The sequence below is a fragment of the Aquarana catesbeiana genome, linkage group LG08, assembly GCF_042186555.1.
Source record: "Aquarana catesbeiana isolate 2022-GZ linkage group LG08, ASM4218655v1, whole genome shotgun sequence".
Classification (NCBI taxonomy): domain Eukaryota; kingdom Metazoa; phylum Chordata; class Amphibia; order Anura; family Ranidae; genus Aquarana; species Aquarana catesbeiana.
The window spans coordinates 69,053,123-69,075,370 of NC_133331.1; the positions used below are offsets into that span (position 1 = coordinate 69,053,123).

A 22,248-nucleotide genomic window follows, 5' to 3' on the forward strand; every position below is an offset into this window, starting at 1 on the left:
TAATGATAACGTTATCAATTTTTATTAATCATCTGTTATGTTCCCTGAATTGCCCATTATTGTCTTCATTTTGTATCTTTGTGTGGTGTTTATAGCTTATTAAATAAATTGGTTTTTTTGACAGATCGTGTTTGGGTTTTTGCCTTCTTTTGGGGAATCTCTTTTTCCTTGTTATTTTTACTAAGGAGTGTTGTCTGGATGCCAGCAAGATCTTATTTAAACATTCCTATATATACGTAGATTAAACTGATATCCATGTAGGTCTGTAGACTCTATATAGTCAAGCATAAGTGGACACCAGACCATCATCCATATTAAATGGCCAACAGTAGGTGGACACCCCTACCAATAATTGAGTTCCAGTGTTTCTACGAATGGGTACTGTTATTACTACAGTACCTCCTCACTTGTGCTCTACATACAGAAGAATGTTCTTGCCACCAGTATCTTATTCAAACATTCTTATAGATGCATTGATTAAACAGACATCCTTGTAGTTGTAGACCCTATATAGTCAAATGTAAGTGGACACCAGACTGTCCCCCATCTTAAATGGCCAACAGTAAGTGGTCACCAGACCGTTCCCCATATTAAATGGCCAACAGTAGGTGGACACCAGACCATCCCCCATATTAAATGGCCAACAGTAGGTGGACACCAGACCGTCCCCCATATTAAATGGCCAACAGTAGGTGGACACCAGACCGTCCCCCATATTAAATGGCCAACAGTAGGTGGACACCAGACCGTCCCCCATATTAAATGGCCAACAGTAGGTGGACACCAGACCGTCCCCCATATTAAATGGCCAACAGTAGGTGGACACCAGACCGTCCCCCATATTAAATGGCCAACAGTAGGTGGACACCAGACCGTCCCCCATATTAAATGGCCAACAGTAGGTGGACACCAGACCGTCCCCCATATTAAATGGCCAACAGTAGGTGGACATCCCTACCAATAATTGAGTTCCGGTGTTTCTAGTAACGGGTACGGTTATTACTACAGTACCTCCTCACTTGTGCTCTACATACAAAAGAATGTTCTCTAGATGCCACCAGTATCTTATTCAAACATTCTTATAGATACTTAGGGTATTAGAGCTGCTATTTTTGCTATTAATTCTTATAGATACATTGATTAAACCAACATTCTTGTAGTTGTAGACACTATATAGTCAAATGTAAGTGGACACCGCCCAGCAATGATTGGGTTCAGGTGTTTTTAGTAAGGAATGCTGTTATTACTACACCATACGAAGACATTGTACACCAGCCTTTCTCAACCTTTTAAAAACAGAGGAACCCTTAAAATAACTTTCCAGTCTCAAGAAACCCCTGCTAAAAATTACTATATCTACAATGCATGATACATTAGTGTGATGGTCTGTGGGAAGAATGCTTCTTACACTTGTGGTCATTGAGAAGATTTCCCCCCCTTACAGATAGCTAAATAGTGTCAGTGGGAACTTATCTGAGAGGCAGAAATTGCTCAAGGAACCCCTAGAAAACTCTGGAGGAACCTTAGAGCTCCATAGAACACTAGTTGAGAATCCCTGTTGTAGACAATTGTTCCACTTGAGTTTGGTGAAAGGCCTTTTCTTTTCCAACATTACTGTGCCCAAATCCAGCTCTATAAAGATATGGTTTGGCCAGTAAAATGTTGGGGAACTAGAGTGGCCTTCATAGAACCCTGACCTCAACCCTACTAAACACCTTTAGGATGAAACAGAACGCCAATTGTGGGCCAAGTCTCCTCAACCAACATCAGTACCTGACATTACAAATGTTATTTTGGCCAAAAACACACTCAAAAAGGAGGTAGAAAGCCTTCCCAAAAGATAGCCATCAAGGGGATAAGGCGGAAGTACTTCCTATTATTGCCCTTGGTTTTGGAATGGGATATTGAACAAGGTGTAATAGCCAGGTGTCCACAAACAATTTAGTGGAGATATTTGTGCTCTTCCAACCAAGGAGTGGAGGCTCCTTAGCCGCAAAGCAAGAGGGGAGAGGAAGGGGTGTAAGTGTAAACGCCAAAATAATGGTCTGGTTTTGGAATGGGATGTCCAACAAGATCATATACATGTGAAAGTCAGCAATCCAGACTTTAGGCCAAACAGTGTATCTGTGCAGTGTTGCCTACTGTGTATTATCTGTTGCTCATTAAAGGGTTATTCCTGCAAAAGAAGAATAGGCATTGCTCCTCAAAATACTAATTGTCTGCTATGCTTCACCACCGGCAGTGGTATGGGAATTTCCCATCCTATTCCCGGGACAAAATATAGCTGGCTGAGCAGCCATACCAATGAAGCTTTGTACAGTGCCATCTTAATAACATTATGGGCCCCTGGGCAAAGTAGTGCACTGGAGCCCCTACCAGTATGCATCACGGTGTCCTCATCCATCAGGTGTCCCTATCACTGTGTCCCCTTACATCAGGCGTCCCCATCACTGTGTCCTCATCTATCAGGTATCCTCATCATAGTGTCCCCATCCATCAGGCATCCCCATCACAGTGTTCCCATACCTCAGGTGTCCCCATCACAGTGTACATCAGTTGTGCTCCCCCTTCCCCCTTGTACTTACAAATCACAAATGCTGCTCCCACCTGCAATTAAGTCAGCTCCCTCATCTCACCTCCAGCTCTTTTCCGCCCCCTGCAGGAGGGAGGTGAATGCTGAAATCATTCTCCTGTGGAAGCCAGCCGCTGCAGCTTTTGACAGGAGTGACATTGCAGTTACTCCTGTCAAAGAAGAACAGCAGAAGCGCCCAAAACGCCAGTGCACCCCCACCCCAACACAGTGTCTGGCCGCCCTATGTTCTGGCTCTGATCATGGGGCTCCCATACACCTAGGACCCCTGGGCAGTGCCCTGGTGTGCCCATTAATTAAGATGGCCCTTGCTTTGTATACTACGAATTGACCAGCTTGGCCCTAATTATTTAAAGGGACATTAAGGGTGGAGATCAGCTTTAACTTTATGTACAAAATCTGATTATGCAATTACACAGGGACAACTCTGATAAGATTCCCCATGTCATTTTTACAAGATTCTAAAAACATTAAAGTGGTTGTTAAGCTACTACTATAAAAAACCCCCATCCCCTCTGTAACATAACGATATGTGTCCCTGGGTTTTATAAAAATATGCTGATCTGTACCTATATCCGAGTGTCTCCCGGTGCTCACATGACTCCTCGGCTCTCTCCTCTGTCCAGCTGACAGCTGTGGAGGAAAGAGAGAGAGAGAGAGAGACACGAGGAGTCGCGTGATCGCCGGGAGACGCTCTGATATAGGTACAGTTTGGCGTATTTTTTTTATATAACACAGGCACAGGGACACATATTGTTATGTTACAGAGGGGATGGGAGGATTTTATATTGGATATGAGAGCAGCAGGAGGGGAGGGGGGCGACCACTGACACAAGCAGACAGGCAGGGTGTGAGGGGTGAGAGGACAGAGGAGATCAGAGAGGAGAGCTGCGGATGACAGAGGCACGTAAACTGACCACGGTGTTAGGGCTCAGCAGCCATGATCAACCGTGGTCAGTTTACAGTGGGGAGGGTATAGCCAGGCAGGATCAGCCAGGTATTTCAGGTGATGAGGGGGGCCAAATGACACAGCACAAACACTGTGCTGTAAAACATGCTTTAAGGGAAAAAGGATCTGTTTTTTTGTTTTTCTAGGATAACAAACAGTTTAAAGGCCCGTGTACATTTTTGCAGTGCAGTAATGCATGGCGTGCTGAAGCAGTTCATTAAAAGGAATGGGCTGGAGAGTGTAAACTCTGGTGCAGCTGTGTATAGTAGCCAATCCGCTTCTAACTTCAGCTTGTTCAATTACGTTTTGACAAAAAAAAAAAACTGCAAGCCAATTGGCTAGCGGCTACCATGCACAGCTGCACCAGATTTTGCATGCTCCAGTTTTAGTAAATCAACCCCTTTATGTCTTTTTAATTAATTTATTTTTAACCTCTTTGCACCCGCGCTGTAGCCTTCTTTCGGCCTAAATTGCCAGGAGGGCGTCCATGTACTTCGTCCCGTGCATGTGGTGCCTGCACGGCCCCTGCGGCGTGCTCTGTGATCAGTGAGTCCATGAGACTCGGCCCCTTACCACGTGATCAGCTGTCAGCCAATGACAGCTGATCATGTCATGTAAACAGAAGCCGGTAATTGGCTGACAGCATGAGGAGAAGAAAAAGCAGATTACCGTCTTCTGTAAACGGGAGATCGGTCCCGCACACTCCACACCCAATGCTGCTAAGCAGTGCCCACCAATGCCACCTACCAGTGCATATCAGTACTCCTAAATGGTGACCTCTATCAGTGCCCACCAGTGCCACCTATCGGTGCATATCAGTACTGCTAAGCAGTGCCACCTATCGGTGCAGCCTCATCAGCGCACATCAACGAAAGAGAAAAATTACCTGTTTGCAAAACTTTATAACAAACTATGAAAACTTTTTTTTTTTTTAATTCAAAAATTTTTTTGAATTATTTTTTAATTTTTTTTTTTGTGCAGATTATAAAAACCACAGAGGATATCAAATACCACCGAAAGAAAGCTATATTTGTGGGGGGGAAATTTTATTTTTTAAAATTAATTTTATAATATAATTTTATTTGGGTACAGCATCGCACAACCGCGCAATTGTCAGTTAAAGTAACGCGGTGCCGTATCGCAAACAAATGGCCTGATCATGAAGGGGGGGGGGGGGAGTAAATCTTCCAGGGCTGAAGTGGCTAAAAAAAAAAAAAAGTCAATAGTTCATGATACAAAGTTGTTTAGGAAATAACTGTCATTGCATTCGGTTATACATCTCCTTTAAGTAAATGTTCCATGATGGGAATTTAATGAGCTGCAGCTGTGGTGGAATAGATAATAAACACTTGGGGCTTCTGTACTGTATTGTACGGCCCTACAACCTATGTTGCTTTATTCTTCTTATATAGGATTTATTTAGCGCCAACAGTTTGCACAGCGCTTTACAACGTTGGGGCAGACAGTGCAGTTACAATTTAGAATGGGAAGGGCCATCTCTTCATAAATAAGATGTAAGCGCCCCTTCCCCCCCTTGACATTCTATTAACATGTAGGCAGCCATGCTACATTATTGGCATCTATTAGAGTTGCCTGCGATCCCGGACCACAATCCCCCGCTCTGGACGGCCTCCATAGGAGAGGGCCTGGAATAAAGTGCTGAGCTGTGCAGGAACCCCCGGGAATATTGCCATGGAAACAGAGGGAGACAGACGCAGGCAGAGAGATGAGAAGAGGAAAGGCGTTCAACCTTGAGCTAGCAGGGATCTCTTCTGCAGGATTTGATCACAGTGAGAGTTAGATTACACTTAACCGCCCTTTTATACGTGTTTAACCCCACGCATGTTGTGGCGCCCAGATCATATTGCAAAGAGGAGGCCGTGGCAAGCTGGCCATTGTGTCGCATTGTCTCCGGCACTCAAGGGGTTACAGCATCCTGAACAATGTCCATTGGGATCCTGAACGCCGCTGCTTTATAACCATTTTTTTTTTTTTTATACGCCCTCCTGTACAATCTGTAGTCTGGTTACAATATTGTGTTTAACATCTCTGCCCTTTTTTTTTTTTTTTTTTTTGTACAATAGACATCACAATGGACCCAGCAGCTCCCGCCACCCGCATGACCTCCTCCTTCACCATCAACATCTCCACGCCTTCGTTCTACAACCAGCCCAAGAAGTTCGCCCCTGTGGTGCCCCCCAAGCCCAAGGTGAACCCCTTCAGGGCCCCGGAAGAAGCAGAGCCCAAGAACGTCTCGGCGGGGTCCCTGGAAGGCCCTGGCATCAAGGCTTTCTTAGGAAAAGTTGGAGAGATCCCGCCCGCGGTGCCATCTAGCGGAGAGCATGAAGGTAACGGAAACATCTGTTCGTAGTGTTCCGAGGGAGAAGATTGTTTGTGACATTTGTATCTGTTTACTGAGTGTGTTTTTTCCCCGGAGGAATGCGTAGGAAGCTGATTTCGGATTGCGTGTTTTCTGGAATGGGTATGACGTGTTGTGGTCGGGCTGCGTTAACCCTTGGCGGAGTCAGCGGCACGACTTAGACAGGGCTGCTTAGCATGAGTTCAGAAAAGTCACACCTTATTAATGCAGGTGGGGCAGTAAAAACAGGCGGGTGACCTAACCTTGCTGGTGGAAATATCTGTGCCACGGTTGATTTGTGGCACAGCAAACATTTTATACAGCATGTCTCTTTTGTCAGGTGGTGCCACTATTCTGGTGAATGCGTCTGTGCTGCAACTGCCTTTAATGCACGCATTTTCACCGTGATTTCACTAAAAAACAGGAGTCCAGGAGGCAACATATTACCTCCTGTCAACCGGTTCCTAAAAAACAATTCACAGCGCAAAGCTTTCCAGAGCAATGCTTTTTGAGCCACCCCTGTGAATGAGGCCTTACTGTGTATGACAAGGAGTTAAAGCAACTGTCACTTTTTTAAAAGCAACTGTCACTTTTTTTTAAAAGCAACTCACCTTTTTTAAAAAAAAAGCAACTGTCACCTTTTTTTTTTAAAAAAAAGCAACTGTCACCTTTTTTTTTAAAAAGCAACTGTCACCTTTTTTTTTTAAAAAGCAACTGTCACCTTTTTTTTTAAAAAGCAACTGTCACCTTTTTTTTTAAAAAGCAACTGTCACCTTTTTTTTAAAAAAGCAACTGTCACCTTTTTTTAAAAAAAGCAACTGTCACTTTTTTTTAAAAAAAAAGCAACTGTCACTTTTTTTAAAAAAAAGCAACTGTCACTTTTTTAAAAAAAAGCAACTGTCACTTTTTTTTAAAAAGCAACTGTCACCTTTTTTTAAAAAATAGCAACTGTCACCTTTTTTTTAAAAAAAGCAACTGTCACTTTTTTTAAAAAGCAACTGTCACTTTTTTAAAAAAGCAACTGTCACTTTTTTTTAAAAAGCAACTGTCACTTTTTTTAAAAAAAAGCAACTGTCACTTTTTTTAAAAAAGCAACTGTCACTTTTTTTAAAAAAGCAACTGTCACTTTTTTTAAAAAGCAACTGTCACTTTTTTTTTAAAAGCAACTGTCACTTTTTTTTTAAAAGCAACTGTCACTTTTTTAAAAAGCAACTGTCACTTTTTTAAAAAGCAACTGTCACTTTTTTTAAAAGCAACTGTCACTTTTTTTAACAGCAACTGTCACTTATTTTTAAAAGCAACTGTCACTTTTTTTCTTAAAAGCAACTCACTTTAAAAAAAAAAACGCAAGCCAACTGCCGCCTTTTGTTTTTTTTAAAAAAAAGCAAGCCAACTGTCGCTTTTTGTTTTAAAAAAAAAAGCAAGCCAACTGCCTCTTTTTTGTTTTTTAAAAAAAAGCAAGCCAACTGCCACTTTTTGTTTTAAGCATCAGTATAGGAAGATACTAGATATCTCTCCTGTGGGACTTCGAAGCGGTGCTCTCTTGAAGAGCTACGGCCACTAAGGAATCAGACGCACTTTCAGGAGTGTTGAGTCCCTGCTGTCTCACCTATAGGACACTGGTGGGGCTGGTGGAAGATAACCCAAGCATCTGACACACCTCAGCGCTGGTATTTGGTAATCGGTTAAATAAAAATGGAAGGGTTTTAATGCAAACCATATTTAAGAACCAGTGACCCCTTCACTGGGTCTCTGTGCAATGCAGGCAGATTGTGGTTGTTGGGAGGGGTCAGAAGGGTGCTGTACATAAAGCATCACAGCACCCTGCCTCAGTACTGCTCTCAGGTGTCAGTACTCCTCTCAGGTGTCAGTACTCCTCTCAGGTGTCAGTACTCCTCCTTGAGTGGTGAAAGAGGTTAATGATTTGATGCTAGGGAATGACGGTAATCTCTTGCTGTACACAGGATCTTTTTAAAAATAATGCCACTGTAAAAAGCCCGAATTTAGGTCAGAATGTGTCATTGATGTAGATTTTTTACCCCTTGGCACATACAGCAGCCATTTTTTAAAAAATGTTTTATTTCGGTGCTATACTTTTTTTGTGGTGGGTTGCTGTTCTTTTCCTTGTAGCTCAATGCTGTATTTTTTTTTTTCTTGTGGTGCGGCGCTGTGCTTTTATGTGGCTCTCTGATCTTCTTTTTTGTTGTGGCGGGGGAGGCTGGACTTTTTGTTGTGGCGGGGGGAGGCTGGACTTTTTGTTGTGGCGGCAGGAGGCTGGACTTTTTGTTGTGGCGGAAGGAGGCTGGACTTTTTGTTGTGGCGGCGGGAGGCTGGACTTTTTGTTGTGGCGGGGGGAGGCTGGACTTTTTGTTGTGGCGGGGGGAGGCTGGACTTTTTGTTGTGGCGGGGGGAGGCTGGACTTTTTGTTGTGGCGGGGGGAGGCTGGACTTTTTGTTGTGGCGGGGGGAGGCTGGACTTTTTGTTGTGGCGGGGGGAGGCTGGACTTTTTGTTGTGGCGGGGGGAGGCTGGACTTTTTGTTGTGGCGGGGGGAGGCTGGACTTTTTGTTGTGGCGGGGGGAGGCTGGACTTTTTGTTGTGGCGGGGGGAGGCTGGACTTTTTGTTGTGGCGGGGGGAGGCTGGACATTTTGTTTTGGCGGGAGGAGGCTGTACATTTTGTTGTGGCCGGGGGAGGCTGGACTTTGTTGTGGCGGGAGGAGGCTGTACATTTTGTTGTGGCGGGAGGAGGCTGTACTTTGTTGTGGCGGGAGGAGACTGTACATTTTGTTGTGGCGGGAGGAGGCTGTACTTTGTTGTGGCGGGAGGAGACTGTACATTTTGTTGTGGCGGGAGGAGGCTGTACTTTGTTGTGGCGGGAGGAGGCTGTACTTTTTGTCGTGGCAGTAGGAGACTGTACATTTCCTTGTGGCTCTAGAAATCCTACATAACCTTCTGCACACAGCTACAGTATATGCCCTTTCTAGCAAACTTTGCAATACAGAACAGGGATTTTAGCTCACACACATATTGCAGTACATGTTTAAGCTGGCCAACTGCGTCACAGTAATTTTCCAGTGTTAATATGCAGTCACACCCCTTTAGCATCTAATAAATTATACGTATGTACAAGCTATTAGGTATTAAGCACAGGTATATCTTAGTTTTTTTTGTTTTTTTTGTGGTTTGGCACTGTACATTTTTCTTGTGGCTCGGCGCTGTACATTTTTCTCAGCACTCTTTTTTGCGGCGCTGTACTCTTCTTTTTTGTGGTTTGGCGCTGTACCCTTTTCTAGTGGCTCGGCGCTGTTTCTTTTTCTTGTGGCGCGGCGCTGTACTTTTTTTTTTTTTTTCTTGCCACAGTGCTCTAATCCTTCCACGTTTCACGTAAGCCTAGTGTGCCATTGTTGAACTAGACCCCCCCACCACACCTGGAGATGCAAGTACCTGACAGTTCCATGACTTGCTGGCTTCCATAGTTTGAGTTAATAGCTTGTAACAAGTATGCAGATTAGAATAAGGTCAGCAATCGTTATCTGCTTATTTGCTCCAAGTCAGTGACTCAAAAGAGTTGATTCAAGAGGATCAACGTGACAGCCAGGCAACTAGCATTTGCAGAATGAGAATTGACACAGCCTCCCTGAAAGGCTTCACTTCCAATCTCTGAGGGCTGGTTGGTCACGTGTTTAAACAGAAGTTTTAGAAACTTCTGTTAGAAGCTGCAAATCTCAGACCACCATAGTAGTTCTCTCAACCAGAATATTTCTTTGTCCAGGCCAACAGCTCCCATCAGAGAATTTTGACACGGCTGAAATGTGACCTGTTTTCTTTGTGACTGTGAACACTCTGATTCTAAATCGGTTTGTTGTGCCTGACACCTGTTTGGTTTGGGAGGGTCCCTATTTCCCGGAATGTCTCAGAGTTTGTTGAAGAAATTCTTGTCATAGCAGTAAGGGGACAGGCACTTGTGGCCATTCAGTTGGTGTCTGAGTCTGACCACAGTGAACAAACTTAGCTCAATGGATAAACAGGAGGTGTAGCGCTGGAAGCCTTGGGCTGTCCCATTGATATACAGATTGGGTTACCCCATTGGTATATGGATGGGGTTACCCCACTGCTGTATTGGTTGGGTTACCCCATTAGTATAGGGTTTTTGATACCCCATTGGTGTAGCGATTGGGTTACCCCATTGGTGTAGGGGTTGGGTTTTACCATTGGTGTAGGGGTTGGGTTCTACCGCTGGTGCAGGGGTTGGGTTCTACTGCTGGTGCAGGGGTTGGGTTATCCCCGCTGGTGCAGGGGTTGGGTTATCCCCGCTGGTGCATGGGTTGGGTTATCCCCGCTGGTGCATGGGTTGGGTTATCCCCGCTGGTGCATGGGTTGGGTTATCCCCGCTGGTGCAGGGGTTTGGTTATCCCCGCTGGTGCAGGGGTTGGGTTATCCCCGCTGGTGCATGGGTTTGGTTATCCCCGCTGGTGCATGGGTTTGGTTATCCCCGCTGGTGCATGGGTTGGGTTATCCCCGCTGGTGCATGGGTTGGGTTATCCCCGCTGGTGCATGGGTCGGGTTATCCTGTTTCTGGGATAAGAAGTGAAGAAAATCTTTCAAATGGTACACAAGTGACACAGTGCTTTACATATTGTACACATCAGTCCCTACCCCCAAGGAGCTTACAATCTAAAACTGGACATACACAATACAATATGGTTTTACAATTGCCTTCAAATTTACTAAAACTATGTAAATGAAGGAAAATCTGTATAATCAGTTTGTACAGTGAACAATCTCTCAAGTAAACACAGGGCCAATTTAGACAGGAGCCATTTGACCTACCAGCTTGTCTTTGGGGTGGGGAATGAAACTAGGGTACCCAGAGGAAACCCATGCAAGCACAGGGAGAACATGGAAACTCCATGCAAATCATGTCTAGCCAGGGGTTGAACCGAGGACTTGATTGCTGCAAGGCAGAATATCTAGCCACTGTGTTGTCCCACTGTACTATAACTTTACTCATAATTTGCACCGAAAATGCACATTAATTCATTTCACATGTTCCTGTCCAGCCCTGGCATAGCTTTAACTGGGCTGTTACGCTTGAGGGTGGGAAGGTCTGCCTGGTCACATGACCAGTGTGATTGGCTGTCACAGTGGTCACATGATCAGAAGCTGATCCTGCCAGCTACCGGCCATTACTAGAGACCAAAAACTCGAGCACTGTGCTGGGAGCACGCAGTGACCATGCTTTTAACATGGAAACATTGGTCGCACATTGGTGCATGGGCATCAAAGCCCACCCTTTTTGCCACCACACATATGCGTTACATGGCCAGCAAGAGGTTAATAGAAGGCGTGTAATTACTTGCATGAGCCGGCCCCATGCTGAATGAAGTTATTTTGTTTGCATGACATCCGGCTGTTCATGTAAACTGCGGCTCAGCCGCGCTCGCCGTATTATGACGGTAATATTGTAATCAGGGGATCGGGAAGCCGTGCAGCCGGATAATTAAGATTCATTGTCTCCCAGAGAAAGCTAAAGAGAAAATTAAAAGGGCCATTAAACCGGAAACACCAGTGACTCAAATCGAGAGACCTTCCAGTAACTGCAGGAACAATAAGAAATTGCGTGCTTCGGTAACGTCAACTAAAATTCAGCGCGCCTTTTGTTTGGGGGACGGCATAGTCCTCATTCCATTAAAAACATTGGCAAAGTTTGACAAGTTCACAATAATGATCTATTAAGATTGGCAAACTTTGTTGTGTTCCTACGCAGCTTCAAAATCTTTTGCAGATGACGGGAACTGTAGACACATTTTCATGCTATTTACACCTTTTGTGAACTTTGCTGTTTGAGTAACTCAGAGGTTTTACCTGTAAGTATGCCGGCTCACACCTTCTACAAATTCAATAAAGACTTGCAAACCGCAGTGGCAAAAGTTCCAGTATTAAAGCTGAACTGTAGTTCTAAATTAATAAATTATTAAATGCAGTAATTTTAATATACAGGCAGTGAAAGTACCTACATTTAACCTGGTATCAGCCTCTTGCAGACCTTGTACAGCAGAGTTTAGACCGGGGGAGAGAAGTGCTTCAAGTCAATTGTGCTGCAGTGGAAGGAGCCGGCAGAGTGACGGAGAGATACGCTCATCGTGGTGCTGCTTTTCCTTTACTGTCTATTCACTAATTGGGGTAGGGGGAAGACCTGTTAGTATTGCTTAAAGGCATAATCTGCTTTTTGATAAATGAAACATTAATAAATTCACCTATATTGTTTTTTTATACCTTTTTTTTTTTTTAATTGGAAACCAATGAAACTACTATCAGGGCAATACACTGGCTCCTGCAGATTTTCCCACCAGCCTCTGATCCATACAGAGGTACAGACCTTTGATTATGTAGTTGGATGAAGTAATCAATGGACTATGGGTAGGGTGACCTTACCGCACGTGTGTTCTATTGTGAACCATGAGTCCCTCTACTGCAGTGGAAAATGTGACTTGTAGTTTCTCCATTTGCAGATCCTGGCATGGACCAGTAAATGGATGGCACAGGGGTTTCGGGTGGAGTCATGTACAGGCATATACTGAAAATATACAGAATGAGGGGTGTGAGCAGTTTGAGGGAGGGGGCTGGCATTATGTTCCATGTTACACCCTAAATATGGATGTAATATGGTGTGAAAGGAGAAATTAGCCATCAGGTCTCCTCCCCCTGCCTGACAGAAATGTTATATAAGAGAGGTGTGTTGGTCTCAGAACTGGATGGACAACAATAAAAATCTATTGGCAGATAAAATGGTTGTACAAATACACAGATGTATATCATCTGTGTATTTGTCTTGTTGCATGGAGTTCTGAATCCCAAGCTGTAGTGGATATCTGAACAGAGATAGACATGTGGTCAATGGCTTTTGGTCCAGAAGCAATTGGTTGGCTAGACTTTCATATTTGGTATGGAGTGGCTAAAAGTGTGATATTTTTATTTATTTATTTTTTTATTTAATTTTTTGGCAAAATCTCCAGCGCTGGCTTTTTGAATTAATTAGGTGTTCTACATTGTCCGATCAATAATTTCTTCATATCCAACATGATTAGAGTCCTACAGACAGGACACCAAATGTTCTTGGGATGTCCTTGTATGTGTGGCCCCTAACCGTAAAGATGTGTTTGCCAACCACCACCTGCTGACGGATCTCGTTATTGCTTAATGAACCCCCCTGCCAAATACAACAGACATAAATGCTGGGGAAACCGTGCAAAATGTTATCTTGCCCAATGTTGGTCAAGGGCACTTCCACACTGGTTGCCACAAGGGGTCCTGAATCAACCTGTTATCTGTGCAGTTACAGACTCTGGGGGTTCAAATCTTGTTTTCAATTACTCTTTTCTCAAGTGTTCCATTAGGAAATATATTTTCAGGTGTTCTTGAAGGTCTACTGATGACGGGGTCTTTGGTTGCAAGCAAATGTGCAGAATTTAGTCTAGTGTTGTGAAGGTGCAATTTGCTATCTTGAGAAAATAGCAAATCGGTATTCTTCTAGTTTCTATACAATAATGTTAAATTTGAAAATGATCACTTTAGAAATTGGGGGAAATGCCAAGTGTGTGCTTTTGGATTCAATGGATGCTGTCGCATTATGAAAAGAAGTGCATAATTTCCACAAACCATAAAGTACAAATGATATGGAAACCATGGCATGGAGCTAAATGATGGCCTACACATACGTAACAATATACATAATGAAATGATCTCCTTCAGTTGGCCATATGTAGATTGTATTTCACTTGATTCCTGTTCAATTGGCCAAAGTTTTTTCCCTGGTTGGCCCTACCAGCAACATAGAAATCCCTCTATCCATACTGTTTAGCGTAGATGAAGGAATTGAGTATATGGCCAGATTTAGAGTGCACTTGTACCTCAGAATAACCAAAAGTTGTATTCGGGAGTTTTGCTAGACCCTGTCGCCTGGGGCACTGGCCCCTGGTCTCGAGTCAAGAGCCCCAGGTCTGCAGTCACGACAAGGTGGGTAGGAGCACTTACGGCTTGTGTCTAGGTGAGCATAAAGTGGTTGAACTATCTGGGCATATTTAAAGTGGATCATTATCATTTACCTTACTGAATCCTACTGGCTAAGCTTATACAGTATATTCTGCTATTGTTGTGGTTGTGCATGTATAGCATTTATATTAAAGTAATAGTCACTTTAATTGATATAAATGTATTTGAACACGTTACTGTCATTCCTCATAGAAATCCTTTATTTTACTTTTTTTTTGCCTCATTAGTTGCTCTTTTTTCCTTTAGAATTTGTCCTGCCTCCTCCCCCTCCCAACGATGACTCCATCTTGAGCCCGGGGTCTTTTCCACCTCCTCCACCTTCCTTCAGTGACGATGTTCTTGGCTCCCCCACGTCTAGTTTCCCCCCTCCTCCACCTCCTGAGTTTGCTGAACCCTTCCCGCCCCCTGCGGAGGAAACCTTCCCATCACCACCTCCGCTGGATGAAGCCAGTGATATTCAGGTAAGAGAGACCAAATAGGATTTGTTGAAAATTTTTATGCAATATTTTGGAATAATTTCCTCCACCCCTTTTTTTGTTTCTAGAAGCCAAGTAGTACCATTTTTTTAACTGCCCAACAAACTATTATTTTTATTTGAAGATAAGTTGGATCAGGATTTTGGTAGATATTTAGATGCTGTCCTTTAGTTAGGAGGCTACTTTCTAAGATAAAATGGATCAGAAGAGGAGGTCCCTAGAATGACCATTTAAGTTTAGTAGAATGAAGGGAACAATAGACATATGGTCAACAGTCCAGCTCAATTTTTATTTGTCATGGGGGTACAAACTATAGATAATGCATTTTGGGGGCTTTACTGATTTCTCTTGATCAGGACTACAGATAACCTTTGGGGGGCACTATCCCTTCTAATATGATGTGATGCCATTCTTTCAATTCACACCAATAATTAGGCAGATTTCCTCCCATTGACATTAATGATGGGGCATCATTTCTCCCACTGACATCCAACGATGGGCACAATTATTCCCACTAACATCATTGATGGGGCACAATGCCTTCCACTGATACCACTGATGGGGCACAATACCTTCCATCTACACCACTGATGGGGCACAATGCCTTCCATCTACACCACTGATGGGGCACAATGCCTTCCATCTACACCACTGATGGGGCAAAATGCCTTCCATCTACACCACTGATGGGGCACAATGCCTTCCATCTACACCACTGATGGGGGACAATGGCTTCCATCTACACCACTGATGGGGCACAATGCCTTCCATCTACACCACTGATGGGGGACAATGGCTTCCATCTACACCACTGATGGGGGACAATGCCTTCCATCTACACCACTGATGGGGCACAATGCCTTCCATCTACACCACTGATGGGGCACAATGCCTTCCATCTACACCACTGATGGGGCACAATGCCTTCCATCTACACCACTGATGGGGCACAATGCCTTCCATCTACACCACTGATGGGGCACAATGCCTTCCATCTACACCACTGATGGGGCACAATGCCTTCCATCTACACCACTGATGGGGCTCTATTCACCTGTATGCACCAACAACCTACACCAACAATGGGGAATTATTCCACTGACCGATGCCAATTATGGGGTACTAGTGCCTCAAATGACACCAGTGGTAGGCAGTGCTGGATTACCAATTAGGCAGAGTAGACACTGGCCTATGGGCCCCATGCTGTTTCAGGGCCCTATGACAATGGATCGCAACAATATTGATTAGATCATGAATGGAAATTGTGCAATGAAGCTTTCTTAAATTGTCCACAAAAGATAGAATCAACTCAAAGAAACAAAAAACTTTACATTAAAGACTCTAGAGAAAATCCAGTATTAATGTAATGTACCCTATATCAACTTAAAGTCCTTAAACCGTAGACATCAGGTTCGTATTAGTTTGTCTCTTAAAAGCTCATCCTCTTTCAGCTGTCAGTTTGTAAAAAATTTTGATGCAACCTACGTCTGTGTAATGTATAGTAGTGGTGGTCATCTCCATCTAGCGGCCATCGTGCACACTACTTAATTTAATGTTATCCAACTAGAGCACACACATGAGAAAGCTCCACAAACCTGCGAGGGGGGCCCAAGGTTTTGAGTGCCTAGGGGCCTCCACAGAGTTTCATCCAGCACTGGTGATAGGGCATTATTCCTCCTCCGGCTGACCACAGGCACTAAATCATTTATTTCCACTCCCGCTGAACACCAAACCCTTGGTACATTTTTTGCTTCCTCTCTCCACCAAACCTAAGGTATTGTTTACTCCCACATTGGGGCATTTTCTAAACCCACTGGTCACAGTCTAACCCCTCCTAAAGTATGAAGGATGGTGAACTGGCCCTTTGTTTGAAAAGTTTAGGGATCCCTGTTTGATGATGAACAGAAAAACAAAAACAAAACTAGATTGTCAACCATACATCTGGAGCTTTCTTCATTCTACCCAACTTACTGCTGTTCTTTCCATTTGGAACACTACATTGATCAGAGTATTTATAATCTACACAGCCTGGATTGCTTCTATTAATATAAGATCCTATTTTTGAAGGATGAAATTGATGTTTTGTGATTGATGCTGCCTAAGTATTTATTGATTATTTTACCTGTTTTATTATTGATGAAAATAACCCACTTGAATCAATTTTTTAAATGCAATTGTGTCTTTCCTTTTTTCTATTTTTGAAGCGTATGTAAAAACAATATTTTTGTCGTTTTGTAGATAGGATATGGAAGGTTTAACTCTCCCCACCCCCACCCCTAAAATCCAAAATTGTATACCAAAGTAAGGGGTAAGAGGAAATTTTCAATGGGGACAAATTCTCCAGGGACATCTAAGATGAAAATTCCCCTCGGTTTGGGGGGGGATTTGCTCTCATTTCCTGTTGTGTCAAAAGGAAAATCTCCCCGACTGGGGCACAGAAAGCAAAAAAATACCCTGCTAGGGGCTTTAAAAGGTAACTCCATTTTGGTGGGGAAAAAAATAGCAAATAAAGAAAAAATAATATAGCATATACAATTGCGACACAAGTTTGAAAGTTTTCTATCTGCAGCTCTGTAATTTTCTGAAAATGCAATATGGCAACCTGGAGGCGTTCTGTACACAGAATGCCCCCAGAAACATCATTTCCTGATTGTGTGATTGGCTCACCAATTTTCCTAGAAGTCTGCACTAAGATACAAGTCAGATTTCAGGCATCCCCCGCAACAAAAATGTAATTTTTGGTGAGATACTTTCAATAGGAAATCACAGCTAAAGGGATGCAGGCCCATCAACTTTCCTTATTAGTGCCCTGCAGGTGCAGCAGCTGACTGATAATTATGAAACTCCCATTAGACTCCCTTTCCCCAATGGAGACAAACACAGTGATTTCTTCAGAATAACAAAAGGTAGGAATCTGCAACAAAGTTTGGTAAAATCCTTGCAATGTACATAGATCACCCATGTTTTTTTTTTTTCTCAACAAAAGTAGAGTTACAATTTAACTTTTCCCTTCTCTGTGAAAAAAGGGCTATACATGCACGTTAAAGTATAACTAAAGGTAAAACTTTTTTTTTTTTTTGATAGTGGAGAAGGGACTAGAACCATCCTATCAGTTTTTATTGCTGTCTGTGCCCCGTTAAAGAGATTCACCCTCTCTATTTGTCTTGTTTACCATTATCATTGAAGGTGAAAGGTAAAGGAAAGCTCAAAATTTTGGGTTGTCCCCAGAGAAGTAATAGAGGGGAAATCTTCCAATGGGGACACTAGTTCTGGTGAGCTAGGGGTCCCCAAGGACTTCCCTTAATTTGCAGGGATTTCCTCTCACTTCCTGTTTGGCTGTGGGACAGGAAGTGAAGGGAAATCTCTGCAATGGGACACAGATGGTGAAAAAAAAAATGACAGGGGTTATAATCTTCACTTGCTCTATCCAAAAAAAAATGTTTTGCCTATAGTTCTACTTTAACTTTGCTGGATTTAACTTTTTTTTATGAGCCTACCATTCACTTTTTTACCTACAGCTTTCCATTTTGATCTTCTGTGAACTGTGGAAAGATTAAGTCCGGTTACAGGATGAAAAACAAAAATGTAATTTATCGCCAGTCTTTACAGTTACTGGAAGTACTGTAATGGAAAATTGTGTTTGGTAAATTACTTGAAAAGATGCAATATGCAGATATTGCTCTTGAGTTTTATATACACCCATTATCTTATAATGTTTTGTTTCCTTTTTGAGTGATGGTAGTTTGGTTACAAAGATTATTTTATCACTAGCTTGTCACCCCCCCCCCCCCTTCTAATTTCTTCCTGTTGGAAGTCCTGGTTGTGCTTCCTTTCATCTCTCCACCAACCACAAAGAGTCTTGTTTCAGCAAAGGAAGGCTGTTATCTCTTAGTCTTCATTTTCTCAAATTTTCACCCCTGCAGGACCGTTCGTTTTTAAAGGATGTTTCTTTATAGGCATGCCTTCTAACATTATTTAATATATTATATATAATATATATTGTATGCGTGGTGCAAATCTGAATGATTTACTTTAAAACCTAACTTTGATCTACAAAAGTACTTCACTCTTGGTTCACAGGTTCTACCACCACCTCCTCCGGCTCCACCTATTCAACTAGTATCTGCACCGAAACCTGCTGCACCAGTTCCTTCCAAGCCCTCTCCCCCATCAACATTTTCTCCAAAAAATCCTCCTACATTTTCCCCCAAGCCCATTGGCCCGTCGTCTTTCAGCCCTAAGCCCGCCGCTCCTGCACCAGTTGCTCCAAAGCCTGCTTCTCCATTTGTTCCAAAAGTCTCTGCTCCTCACACATATACCCCTTCACCACCTGCCACTAACCCTCCGCCAGCTCAGACCTTCTCCCCAAAGCCAAGCGCGCCATCATTTTCTCCAAAACCGACTCCATCTCACACCTTTGCTCCGAATCCTTCTGCTCCACACACTTTCTCTCCCCGGCCAGCAGAGCCAAGTTCAGAGGCCTCGCGACCACCACAGCAAAAGTTTCCACCACTGCAGGCTGCGGTGTCTGAACCTCCAGCATCCTCCATACCATCATCTGTACGGTCACCAGGATTCAACTATGCACATCAACGAGAAAAGCCTCAAGTGCTTGAAAAAGCGAAACCGGATGAAAATGTCAGGGTTCCAGCCCCGCAGAAGGAGTTCAGCAGAAATTTTGTGCCACCAGAGAGCGTTAAAAGCGGAGTGATAAAAGCCAATGGGACCTCTGTCCCTAAAACACAACCGGAATATTTTCAGTCGCCAAGGCCGCAGTCAGATGGCGTGCAAACCAGAGGACCTCAGCCAAGCCTGCAAAGGCCTTCTGAGCCAGTAAGGAACTTTTAATATAAATGCTTTAAATTGAATGTGAAAGTGAGGCAACAGTGGTTGTGGCAAGTTGTTTAAATTGTCCAATCTCATGTTTATCCTACAATAGTCATCCCAGGAGATCCAACCATAGATCTCTCTATCTGGATAAAACTGTCTGGATTGGTTGGGCTTCTTGGGTTTAAATAGTATTTAAACCAAAAGTGTATTTATTTTAATTTTGGGTAGTGTTACTGCTTCTGGTTTTTCCTATTGACCATTGTCCCCAGGACTGAAAGTGAGGGAAAATCCAAAATGTTATCTTATTACTAGAACATGAATGGATGGAACACTTGTTTCAGAGACAAATGTGGAGGGGATGTCTCCTATGTGAGATTTGCTCACTTTCTGTGGAGAAATCGTACCAATAAATCTGCAAAAAAGGCCCCATAATCATGATGGGGTTGATTTACTAAAACTGGAGAATGCAAAATCTGGTGTGGCTGTGTATGGTAGGCAATCGGCTTCTAACTTCAGCTTGTTCAATTTAGGTTTGACAAAAAAACCTGGAAACTGATTGGTTTCTATGTAGAGCTGCACTGGATTTTGCAATCTCTAGTTTTAGTAAATCAACCCCCGATATGCCACTGTATATGGCCATGTGTGCTCTTGTGGTTGTCAGCCACGAGAAATATCATTGGGCAGATGAATTGTTTGTTGAGGGTAGGCAATTCTTCCATTGTAATGTTATTCTCTTGCAGAATCGGACTGCTGGCTCCACTACCCTAAACATGAAGGAAGTGGAAGAGCTGGAAATGCTGACTCAGCAGTTAATGCAGGAGATGGACAAACAGCCCACAGGAGAAGGACACGTCATGGGTACATACCATTTTCTTTTTAATCACTAAAGCTTCATGTTGTTTGAGTGTCTTGTCTTCCAGTATTACTCAGGCTTTAAAAAGAAACCCGACCCAAGAAAAATATGAAGGCCACTACTGACAAATGTTGGAAGTGACCCTTAGGCTTCAGAACATTCTAAATCACTCAGTTGGAGCAAAGCTTGCAACTAGGGCCTTCAGACCGCCTTCTGGGCTTGCTTATTTTGGGTCAGAGTCAAAAGCTGGCCATACACTCAGTCAATCTCAACCACTTTATTGGTGTAAGAAGACATTTTGGGCTACATTAAACTTGCTAGATGCTGCCAACAATGTTCCTGGTTCCAAAGTAATCATGGGGATAGTCTCCAAAACTATTAGAGTTTTATTCCCCATATTCCAAATACAATTTAAATTTGAGTGGCTCTCAAGGTGACCATAATTTCTTCTGTAGTTTGAAGTAGGGATGCACCGATACCATTTTTTTTTTTTTTTTTAGTACTCACCGATACCAATTACTGATACCTACCACAACTGTTTTGTTTTAACTTCAGCTATCTGCAATGGTACAAAGCATTGAAAAGTTATTTACAAATGAAATAAATAGATTTTATTTAAATTTAGCGATTTTTCAATGTGAAATGTGTAAATATATGTTAATATATATGTGTAAAAATATTCACTAACAAAGCAAACAAAAAAAATGTTTTAATTGTTTATCGTTTATAAAATAGACGTGAACAAAAGAAAAAAAGCAGGTAAATAATAATTAAATGGAGGAGAATAGGGAGTTAATTAAGACTGATTACAGTAAATGATGGGGTTAATTAAGGGGTTAAACAGAGCAACGTTTGTTCATCCCTTTGATCTGCAGATGAAGAAACAGAAATATACAAAAAGAAACAATGTTTCTTTTTTTTTTTTAGTGTTTCAGGGCTGAGCAATGTTGGTAATAAACATTGCCGGCTGCTTTTTTTTTTTTTTGACAGCTCCAATTAGCGGACTTTTTTAACACTGGGGAGACCCACTGGCAGTTCAAAGAACCGAGCCTGAAAGTATCGGTTTCAGGTATCGGTGCATTTGCACGAGTACCGATACTTGTGCAAATACTCGGTATAAAAAATTACATGTGCCCCTTTTGCGTATCGGAGACTGGTTTAATACTGTATGCTGTGTTTAAAGAGATTGTCAATAGGTGAGGTTTGTCTGTTCTAATGTAAACTCTTAAGAGCAAAAGTTAAGTGGAAATCGTAAGTGTTTAACCCCCCCCAGGGTCACCAGTGAAAGCCGGAGCCCTGCCGGAATAGTATAACGGGGCCAACTGTCAGCTTAATTTATGTAGCTTGAAGATTTTTGGTCTTTTTTTGGATGTTGGTAACTATTTTCATCCATTTCTGAGCTTACATCCTGTTATGAATACAGGAAAACTTACCAGGTTCAACGTGGGTTGCAGTGTCTGCTAGCATGGATGTTGCACCTATTAAAGGCTGCAGTGCCTCCCTTAGTGGACACTTCTACCTAGGGGAGTATTGACGTTTTGGTAAGGGTGCAAGTTTTGAAGCATTGAAATAAAATTCCAGGATTCAACTCTGCTTTTACTTAATTTTAATTGCGTTCTAATTTAATGTTAATTTAAATGGTAAAAATGTATCTAGTGATGCCGAGGCTCCATAGTTGAAAGAACTGAAATACAGTAAAACCTTGGATTGCGAGTAACTTGGTCTGTGAGTGTTTTACAAGACAACATTTTAAAATTAATTTTAAATTGATATACGAGCAAGGTCTTCCAATACGAGTAGCGCCACATAACAACTGAGTATAAAAGAGAAGAGAGGCACCTCTAAGTGTAGCAATATGGTTACATTTAATGAAGGTACAACCTTTTAGGCTTGGTTCACACTGCCATGACTTGGGATCCGACTTGTGAGATTCCAAGTCGCGTGACATGTGAAATCCCATTTTAGTCAATGAGAGCTGTCTCAATTAGCACTACTGAAGTCACTCCAATTTTAGAAAAGGTTCCTGTACTACTTCAAGGCGACTTCTATCTGACTTGTGCCCATAGACTTTAATGGAAGTTGCCCTAAAGTCACATTGCTATAATCTTTTTATATGGACTATAGACTGAAGGACTTGTGA

At 42.7% G+C, this 22,248-nt stretch overlaps 1 protein-coding gene across 2 annotated transcripts in view; it reads left to right on the forward strand.

The window, feature by feature from the left end:
- ZYX (zyxin) overlaps nucleotides 1–22,248 on the forward strand; it is a 45,655-nt gene that overhangs the window by 9,825 nt on the left and 13,582 nt on the right. The window contains exons 1-5 of one of the 2 annotated variants that reach the window (XM_073595943.1): nucleotides 5,205–5,329; nucleotides 5,624–5,887; nucleotides 14,196–14,410; nucleotides 18,506–19,258; nucleotides 19,996–20,113. In XM_073595943.1, coding sequence (XP_073452044.1) covers nucleotides 5,266–5,329; nucleotides 5,624–5,887; nucleotides 14,196–14,410; nucleotides 18,506–19,258; nucleotides 19,996–20,113 — 1,414 coding nt within the window. In that variant the 5' untranslated portion in view covers nucleotides 5,205–5,265. Of the gene's footprint in view, nucleotides 1–5,204; nucleotides 5,330–5,623; nucleotides 5,888–14,195; nucleotides 14,411–18,505; nucleotides 19,259–19,995; nucleotides 20,114–22,248 lie in introns of those variants that run through there. The other variant, XM_073595944.1, reaches the window with a different exon arrangement.